Source organism: Charadrius vociferus, unplaced genomic scaffold, assembly GCF_000708025.1.
Source record: "Charadrius vociferus isolate BGI_N301 unplaced genomic scaffold, ASM70802v2 scaffold1401, whole genome shotgun sequence".
NCBI classification, from domain to species: domain Eukaryota; kingdom Metazoa; phylum Chordata; class Aves; order Charadriiformes; family Charadriidae; genus Charadrius; species Charadrius vociferus.
The window spans coordinates 181,661-191,855 of NW_009646898.1; the positions used below are offsets into that span (position 1 = coordinate 181,661).

Consider the following 10,195-nt stretch of genomic DNA (forward strand, 5'->3'; position numbering starts at 1 on the left):
AGCCGTGTTGGCATAACCACGGGGGCAGCAAACGGGAGCGGCTGGAAGGGAAAGGGAGACCAGGAAATCCTTAAGCTAGAGCTGCTGCCAGAGCCTTTGTATTGTCAGGCTGGGGCCTTGGTGACTAATTTTGCTATTTAACCTTGAGCAAACAGCGTAGCCAAGAATAAATTCCTTGAGCTGCAGCTCAGCCTGCTGATGTGCCGCGTCACTTAGCTTTATTCTTGTAGAGTGGTCCTCATGAGAGAAACATCCGTCAGTCCGTGCTGGCTGGGCGTAAGTGATGTCTGTGAATATGCGTTGTGTTCAGACATAACGGAGGTATTTGGTCTCTAAGCGTATCACCTACTAACACGCCAGAGCTATTTCTGTCCTATTTGTATTTTTTTTTCTGTTTGCTAAAGGATTGACGTAGATGAGATGATTTACACAAAAGGTATTATTTCTCCACGGGTGGTTATTTCGCATCTTGTTGCATCAGTGTTCAACCTGGAATCGTGTAGTTGTGCTTCATAATTATTATAACAACTCCACATACTGTTATCTCGTGGCCTTTAGACTTTCATGCTGTGTTTGATAGATATTTTCCAGGATGGCTAATCTTGAAGTTGTACATAAGCTTTTACTGAAACCGCTGCCAACAATTAAGGTTCACGCTTTGTGAATTAAAGTTGTACTTTTAAAATTTTGACAATTTTGAGTTGGGGTTTGACATTGGGGTTAGACTAGGTAATGCAGAAGATCAGAGTTACTTTTCTTCTAAACTTCAGAATGAATGCTAAAATGTTGAGACTTCGGCAAGAGCAGAGGAAGTATTCAGAATAAAATTCTTTCTGCAAGATTTTAACGACTCTCCTTAGCAGCTTCCTTTGCTTACTTCAGACATCTTTACAGATGTTGCATTGTTAGTGAAAGGAGATATAAAAAACTCTGGGAAGACAGAGATGGTAATGTTTGAAATGACACAAAGTGCTTTGGTAGGTGGCGTTGCATCGTCATTTGGACAGGAACCCTCTTCTTTCAGCGGATAGTTTTTAAGATGCAGCCTTGGCTGTGCTCTCCTGAGCAAAGCAGCAGCCTGCTTATAACTTTCAACATAATGGCCTACATTTATTCAAGACAGAAATTAGGTTACACGGAATAATGTTTTTATAAAGAATATACTCTGCACCAGCTGGGCTCTGTGACGATTTTGGATGAAAACGTCAAAAAGCAAAAAGCAGACTTCTTTCACAGTTGCCCAGTGTAGGATTGGCGTTTATTTGTATTGATGAAGATACTTCAACAAGTAGGTTACCTCTTCAGTTCCTAGAATAGCTTTCATAAGGCAAATGTCTCTACAAGCAGTGCTCTTTGTGCGCTTCAGTGCTATAGACATGTTCAAAATAAGGTTATAATTGTCCAGGAGTTTTTAAAAAGCTTAAAGGCTGCATTGCTGAAGTTCTTGCACTCCAGCTTCTAACTGATTTCTTCAAAAACAGTGCGAGAAACTGAGTGTTTCAGCCCTGTACGTTTAGAGCCAGACTGGAGAAGGGGAGCGGAGGCAGGAGCAGGAGCTCGCTGTTGGGTAGCAACAGGTTGTCAGAGAAAGTAGGATCGTGCCTCCTCTCACAGCAGCGAAGAACTTGCTTTACTTGAGGTTGGTGCCTCCGTCTTGTGCCCTGCTATGAACTGTAGTTGTTCAGAGCTATACATGAGTCCCCAGTTGAATTCTTTGCATAGTACTGTGTAATATTTACATTCTGATAACACTTTATGAAGAACTTCTATTTAATATAATTATTTCATTTTGTGTTTTCATGTACTGCAATTGAGGTAAAATCTGGCTTTATTTTATTTGGATGCTCACAGGAAAAAGTCATTCCTCTTAAAAGCTCTTCAGTTTGTCTCACACTACCATCCAGTAGATATTTGCCCAGCTATTTTAAATGTAATATACTGGAGGGTAACAGGGCAATGGCGTGTGCATGTAAGCGCTGATGCACATCGTGAGCTTGGCCAGGTTGTACTTACAAAAGGCTCTTATTTCACTTGGAGAATGATAACAAGTGGATCCAAAGTGCACCTTCCATAAGTTGCGTGCCTCAGAGGAGAAGCAGCTGTGAAATTTGCAGGTGACAAATTACTTTTAAGGCCTTCCAGTAAGATAACAGCATTGCTTTTTTTTTTTTATTTTATTCAGGATTTTGTTTTGGCAAAAAATTATATACCTTTTGTTTTACACAAATTCTAGGACAATACATTAATCATCTGGAATCCTCCTTTTTTCCCTTACTTCAGGGCCATCGCAGGATTAATACATGCCTGTATAAATGAGGAACTGATTGCTCTACATTAGCAGGGATTTTCTTACTTTCTTTTTTGTTCTGGTCAGACCACATCTATCATGAAACATTGCTTAAAAGGTTTAATGACCAGTAGGTGTAGTTAAGAGAAGGAGAGTAGTAATACAAGTGAAGAAATCTTGCTCACGCAGAGTAAATAGCTTGTCCATTTGCTTCCTTTGTTAGCTGAGCAAACACGTGAATGGAGCACAGTCTCTCATTCCAGTGTGCAAAGTATTTCCCTGGCTGCATTTTGGGTCTCAACTATGCTCATTAGTTTACGTGAATGTCTGAAGTTTTGTGTTGTTTATAAGCCACGTATGCAGGCCTAGTGTATTTATGGTTATTCAAGTGTAGAAAATATATTGAAATATAAAACCAGCTTGAACGTTCCTTCTGTTGCAAATGATTTGATGTAAATGATCCCAGAGAACTCATGGTAAGCAGAAGTGGACACCCATCATGTTCAGTCATGTGGCTTTGCTCTACATGAGTGTTGGCAACCTCTTGGATACAGGCTCCAGCTGACTAAGGGCAGAGTTTTTCACTTCTTGCTAGACTGCTAAAGTTTGGAAGCAAACTTTAAGGCATCCTTAGCAAGGGCATGCCTGGCCTCTGCTTGTGTAATTGCAAATAACTGAAGAAATTCTGCCCTAAAGGCTCTTAGATCTTGAAGCTAAAGAATGTAAATCCTTAAAATGCTCTCTGTCAGGTGTGGGAAGCATAATGCTGATACGCACCACTACAAGAATAGTTTTCCATCCTCTGCTTGGGAAACCAACCTGTCTCGAGCCAGTGCATTAGGTCACAGCCATGGTGTGTCCTGCAGCATGGACATTGGAAAAAGAAATCCACGTACTGAACAAAAGGAAGAGGAAATTTTTTTTCAATAATAGTCTCCAGTGAAAAAAGAACAACAATGTGTTTCAGAAGGGGTTTAAAAAAAAAAATAATGTGTGAATATTTCACATTAAAGGAAAAGGGTTGCTCCTTATCTGTGAGGAAGAGGTCACTGACTACAAAGCCAGTGGCATCTCTGGCATGTGATTTTAAGGAAGCTGCAGGTGGGGATTGCGCAGGTCGGATCCATCCCAGGACTTTGTGTTCCCGGCAGCCTGATTTCTTTATGGTGTGGGGGACAGGCAAGGCAGTTACAGCCGCACTGAGTGGGAGCGGGTGCTCACAAACTAGAAAAAAAGAGAAGGAGGGACAGTCTGTGTTCCTGCCGGTTGTCATGGGGCTTTGAATATTGTATTTCCATGAAGAGTGCCATCTACCCTGACAAGGCCCTGTCATCATTTTGCTACCTCCTAACTGTCCCCTGAATGGTTTATTTTACCTTTTTGCTGCAGCCATTGACTAACTTGTTCCTAAATGACCAGAAACAGGATAGATGCCTTGGTACATGGTTGGTTTGACCTGTTACGGGGCTCTGCAGAGGTCTTTCTGCTGCTGTATGTTAATTTGTGGCATTTTTTGTTTGAACCTCTTCACTGTGCGGTGTGTGAAGCTTGCCACTGAGCCAGCCCACACCTACAGCGTCTGGGGCAGGTGGAAAGTCATTTTGGTGTATTTAAGCCACTTACTTGCCCTTCCATAATGGGGAGTGTTGTGCAGCTGCTGTCTGCAGTCCAGCTGTGGATATCTACATCCGAGGACTGAGTCCGCAGTACCCCACCTGCGGGAGGGTCCCATCCAAAAAGTTTCTTCTTCTTGCTCTTAAAATGAGCATGAGGAGAATAGGACCACACTGAGTGTCGACTGGTGCACTTCTGAGGTGTGCCACAAACTTGTGTATTTTGAAAAAAGAGTTTACTAATGTTGATGATTGCATATCTATTTAATACTTTCTAAGAAACATGCATCTTACATCAAAGCAAACCAAACGCCTCCTTCCAGCCCTACAACATCTCTCTCCAGCTGTCCCAGTGTCAGTTGCTTGGGTTTTTTTCCTGGAAAATGCTCCCTAGGCTGAAGCATTTACTGTGTTTGATGCAAATATTTTAGAAAACATAATACAATCGGGGGGGAAAAGTAACAACTGAATCTGCTCTCTTATGGAACTGAAGATCTTCCTGGCTAATAGAGGCTATACTTCCCAAAGTCGTTTGCTAGTTTTCTACTTTTATTTTGTTGGCAACTAAAAACTTTAGCTAGTTAAAAAAGCCTAGAGCCTTTCTGAGTACCTCTCAAATCAGAAACTATAATAGATCAGCCAGTTTCTGGTTTTATATGTATGATTGAAATAGTATGGAGTTAGGCTTATGAATTCTAAGCGAATTGCTTTTTATTTCTTTTGAAACAGTCATAGTATGCATATTTAGAACTGGCCTCTAATTGGGCTTGAAACCTTTTAAGTCTTGAATAATAATTAAATTTTAAGTCGAGTATTTTAAAACTTTTTGGTTTGTTTTTCTCACTCCCTGTCCTGCTTCAGACCGGAGGAGACCAACAGAAGAGTGAAAAATGTAAGACATACTTACTTCAATGCTTTCTGAAACAATTTCATGATAATTCTCATTAAATATTTTTAAAACACTTCTGGTTATGGCACTATCATGTTTACCTTATTCTTCAGCTGTTCATTTATCTGATGCAAATTGTGCCATCTTATGATGATCTCTATGCAGCTTACTTTCCCAAATAAGTGTAATAATTAGAAACAGTACTTATATCTGCTTACTTGAGATACATGAGCTGCATCGTAACGCTCTTTAATTGGTTTTGATGGAGATCATAGCTAATACTATAAACCAGATTTTACAATTCAGTGTGGAAAACTTCTCTAACAACATGTTGAGATTCCTTTATACTAGTACATTGTATGAGAAGATAGTAATTAAGTTTGTATTTTGTTTGTTTGTTTGTTTTTAGGTTTTGATTACATTATACTGGCTTGGGAGAAAAGCTCAAAGTAACCCTCATTATAATGGTCCATACCTCAATCTTAAAGCATTTGAGAAGTTGTTAGGGCAAGCGTTGACTAAGGTAAGGAACCGAACAGAATAGTAAACAAATAGCCTGAATTTTATAGTTTGCTATACGTTACAGCATCGACTCTAAACAATCTCTTGGGGGGTTAATTTTATTCTTAGTTTGGAGAACATAGTAATTTGTTTTGTTTGTTTTGCCTGTTGTCAAAGTCCATGCGAAAGGAATTTTTAGCTTACACTGGTTCTCCTGCTACCCATATAATCACGAAATTCAGAATCCACCTTCTCTTATTGATATGGTAAATTGTGACAAGCCTTGTCTTGATTCCCTTTGACTAAGATAAGAGCAATTTAAGACCTTGTGTTGAATCTCCTATCCAAGCTTTTGCATATGTCATTTTTAGGGGTTTGCAGTAGTCTTTGGTAAAGTCCATTTGTGCACTCAAAATGAATTTTAAAATTTTTTGAGCAAAAACTTGCGAGTAGCACTTGCACCTTAAATTATTGCAAAAGACCTTTCAAAACTTACTCTCATAGGCGCTTGAAGAGTCCAGTCACCTGAACAGAAGTGGCAGGGATAGTGGGTACGGTGATATTTGGTACGTTGACCGGGGAGAGCCCTTTTCGTCTTCAGCTACCCATAAAAGAGACGATTCCTTTGATAGCTTGGACTCTCTTGGTTCAAGATCCTCCACAAGCTTTTCATCAGATATAACCTTGAAAGGTGGCAGTGAAGGTATGTTTTTTCCTCTATTAAGTCTTTTGTTGACATATGTCTTACGAGTGTGAGAGAAGACAATGTATGGACCTAGTACTTCGGGAAAGGCAACTCTAGTTTTGCAACTGCTGCAGTTGCATTTTGCTTAAGCAAATATTGACCTTTAACAGTTGGTAGAAACAAAGCTATGCTCACATACATTTTCCTATGAAGGGTTGCTGGGACTCTTCTCTCACTGCTGCATTTAGGGGGACGGGGGGGTTGGGGGTGGGGTGGTGTGGGTGGGATGTATGTGTGGGTATTTTCCCACAGTACAGGAAGGGAAATTGCTAGAATTTAGATCCTGATGGGATCACCTAAAATTCAACAGTTGCAGAAGTCTCTTGCCTTATTCCTAGCGTGGATATGTCAAACCTCTGTGTCTTAAACCTCTGTGTCTTCACTTCCATTTGTGAATATTCAATATTCAATAGGGTTTTTCCTACCTAGGTTAAAAATTGAAGTGTAGTTGTTATTTTTGATAGCTTGTGGAAAGAAAGGTAACAAGAAGAAAGTTTGTGAAATTTGATCCCTACAGCTGTAGTCTAATCTGTGTTTCTCTCCAGTTTTAAAATGTAATACTAATGTGTAGTCTAACTTAAAATTATAAAAATAGTGAGCTTTTGGATTTTGTACCATGTGAATAACAAAAATCATTGAGCCAAGGCCTTGGGGAGCATTTCTGATCTGAGCAAAGCAGCCCATAGCCATGCTCCATATGTGATGTACCTTTGGCTTCTACTGGACGTTAATCTGGTGAGATGAGCATGTTGCTATACTATTTGCTGGTAACTTGGCTTTGTTAGTAAATTTGAGTGGCAAGTATGTTTTTAATTAAAACCTTCTGTGCTGTTTTACATCTTAAATCTGGAGGTTAGCTCTTTGTTTCCTGCAGGGTGCTGTGATAGTGAAAGAATGGAACAAATGTAGCAGGGGCATGCAAACCAAACTCAGCTTAACGGACCTTATCGCAACTTCACAACAATCGTCTAAAAATACCTCTTCTACTGTCCTGTCAGTAGCTCAGCAAGTTTGCAGCCAAAACATCTTGAATATGGAGTTAAATTGATTGTAGAACATCTTGGTGCAAGTTCCAGCTAGAAGCTTCTGTCTAGAGAATAATGTTTTACCTTCGTGTTTCTCCCGTTTCTTCTAAGGTTGTGACAGTGACACAGACTCAGAACTGCCTTTCAAAATGCATGACTCCCATAAAGATGACAGGTCTTACCGTAGGATTTCAGTGATTGAACCGAAACCTACCACTGACTTCAATCGCTTCTTACCCAACAAAAACAAGCAGACGGCGTATGTGCCAGCACCCTTAAGAAAGAAGAGGACAGAGAAGAATGAGGACAACAGGAGGAGCTGGGCAAGTCCCGTCTTCACCGAGTCCGATGGAGCATTTTCAAGGTACTTGTGTGTGGTCTTAGGAAGCCAGACTTTGACTTAGGAATTCTTAAAGAAATTATTTCTTTATTAGTTAAAGAAAAGCTGCTGTTGCTGTAATACAAAGTAAAGTATTTGAGTTTCCGTATTTTAATGGGAGGGATGTTTTGGTGTGGTTGCATGGTTGGTTTTTTGTTTTGGCTTTCTTTTTTTACTTTGTTCCACATAACTAGTTTTCTGGTGTTTGAGTAATGTTTTGAGACTGGTCAGACTCCAGATAGAGGGGATTTAAATGATCTTAAATGCAAGTTCACAGGAGCTAGACCTACAGTTTTAGTTTCTCGTTAAAGCCTTTGAAAATACAGTGATGAATTTCAGTTTTCTGGCTTCTTGGTGCGTACAGATGAGATTAGTGGGCAGTTCTTGGGTTTCATCATTGCCTTCGTGACTTCACTGTCTTCATTCTGTTCCTGTTTTGGCCAACCTCAGTGGATGTGAAAGGAATCCCGTAGCTTCCTGCCAAAGTAGCAGAGCAGAGTGTGGGCTCACAAATCCAGCTTCCCTCCAGATGATCTATGAATATGACAGTGGCTCTGATTCAGAAGATGAAAGAAGGCTGCCCGACGTGGTCATGGATGACTTAGCAAATCGTAGATTTCTAGTCAAAAAGAGCCCTGTAAGCTCTGCTGCACCTGGACGTCATTTCGTGTTGCGCAATGACCCTCCTAAATCTTGCTCACAAGACAGTTATCCAGCTGGTCAACTAGCTGCAATGCTTGAACCACTGAGGTCAGAGATACTAATACAAGATCCAGTAACTATTGTATTACCTAAATTGCAGTCCATTAATAACTTCGTAAAGTTAGTCTTCTAATCAGCATTTTAACACAGTTGATAAATTGTTATGCCTTTTTTATCAAACTTCCTATTTTTGTCAGAGGCGATAGGATGCTGATATAACCATTTAACTTTTTTTTTTTTTAATATATATTATTATTTCTGGTGCTGCAGTGATGGAATTGAGAACTAATTTGCTTCATTCACGAGGTTGAACTCCTGAGCCAAAAAGCATGTCTTTTTGCATTCTTTATGTCAAGTTGCTCCTAAAATATCTTAACTGGTTGGGTATTTTGAACAGTAACCAGAGGAGGCAGAGGGAGTTGGATGCTAAAGAGGAAAACAAACCAAGAGTTAACATTCCTTCAGAATTATCTGGGTATTTTGATGAGGACGAGGAAGAAGAAATAGGCATCCCAAACATTGAAAAAGATGATCTCTATTTTCGCAAGCTAAGTTCTTCAGCGGCAAATACAGTGGTTGCTTTTGACAAATTTCTTCCTAAGTTTTGGACTCCAGAAGAAGAGTTGCTATGGAAAAAAATCAGGAAATCCTCTTTCAAACCCTGGTATAAAGAGATTCAAGGGTTCAGGTGCGTTTTCATGCATGCCCCTGTTTCTCTCCTGTGTGCCAAACTTAAAAATAAAATGTAATTGTATGACTTTATTTTTATTTTTCATTTTTATTGCCAGTGTAGCAGCGAGATATGTTTTCTCTTTTTTTTTTTTTGGAGAAAGTAATTGAAATATTATTTCCATTACGCTGTTGCACTCTTGCTACTGTGCATTTTACTCAGTGAGTACACTTCATGGTTTTTTTTTGTCTTTCCCTCTGCTCATTCTTTGTGCTGCCGCACAGTAGAAAGAAATCAGATTCTGAGGATGGGGAATTTGCATACAAACAAAGTTCTGCCATTGTTGCTAATCAACCAAGACCAAGTTTTGACTGGAACAGCAGTTACAGAAGGGATCAGAGCTATAAACCAACTGCTGAATTTGTGGGAAGCTCATTGTCACAGATTGCAGAAGGAAAAATCTTGGAGGCTTCTGATCAGCCCAGGTTGATATCGCTGCATGAGCTGTACTCTTGCTGCATAGAAAAGAAATGGCTGGATATGCAACAGTTAAATGAAATTAAACCACGTCCTGTGATGTCGCGCTTTTTTTGGTTATTACTATTTTGTTGTTGTTCTTTTTTTTTTTTTTTTTTTTTTTTTAATGTAGCCGTAAGTTGCTGGCCTTCTGAAACATGTAAGTGCAAAAGCGTAACATGCCGCAGAGGGTTACTGGCTTTACGTGTGAGCATGTAAGCGTGCTGTTTCTGAGCAGGTTGGTATGCCGTGATACCTTTATATTGGTTGACGTGTGCTGTGCTACGGTTAGTGGTGGTGAATGCCAAGTGATGTACTTGTACTGCTAGGGATACTGCAAGTCTAAACCAAATGTATATCACAATAGGTTGTGATCTGCTTGTCTCTTGCTAGTTAATGATATTTTTACTTCCCTCCTTTTGTTTTATATGCTTCAGTCAGTTTTCGTTACTTCAGGCCCTGCAAAAATACTCTGACTACTTGTCTTCTGAAACGAAGACCAAAATTGATCCTACTTCTGGCCCTAGGCTCATAAAATGTAGAAGGAATATTTCCTTTGAACCAGGATGCAAGCAAGGAGATGCGGAAAATGGATATCTGTATCCAGATTTAGAAAACGATGACTTGTTTGTTCGGAAAACTGGGGCTTTCCATGTGAATCAAGTTGTTCTCCAAGACCCCCGGTATTTAAAAAAATTATCTGAGGAGGAGCCTCCCCTAGAGGGTGAGATAATTTTGCAACCCAGAGAGGGCCAACCTGTGATTCCAGATTTGGAAAAGGATGACATGATTTTCCGTAAAATCCTCTCTCAGAAAAAAGAGGTGCCTTTATCAGGTGCTCCAGACAAGTATCACCCAGCACTCTTTC

The 10,195-nt window shown here is 39.9% G+C and overlaps 1 protein-coding gene across 1 annotated transcript in view; it reads left to right on the plus strand.

Moving 5' to 3' along the window:
• The window catches only part of LMO7 (LIM domain 7), a 97,046-nt gene that overhangs the window by 48,036 nt on the left and 38,815 nt on the right, over window positions 1–10,195 (plus strand). Inside the window, exons 4-11 of the mRNA XM_009894448.1 lie at window positions 4,762–4,792; window positions 5,199–5,312; window positions 5,795–5,993; window positions 7,172–7,424; window positions 7,890–8,189; window positions 8,539–8,829; window positions 9,096–9,296; window positions 9,765–10,192. Of these exons, the coding sequence (XP_009892750.1) occupies window positions 7,210–7,424; window positions 7,890–8,189; window positions 8,539–8,829; window positions 9,096–9,296; window positions 9,765–10,192 (1,435 nt within the window). The 5' untranslated portion in view covers window positions 4,762–4,792; window positions 5,199–5,312; window positions 5,795–5,993; window positions 7,172–7,209. The remainder of the gene's footprint in view (window positions 1–4,761; window positions 4,793–5,198; window positions 5,313–5,794; window positions 5,994–7,171; window positions 7,425–7,889; window positions 8,190–8,538; window positions 8,830–9,095; window positions 9,297–9,764; window positions 10,193–10,195) is intronic.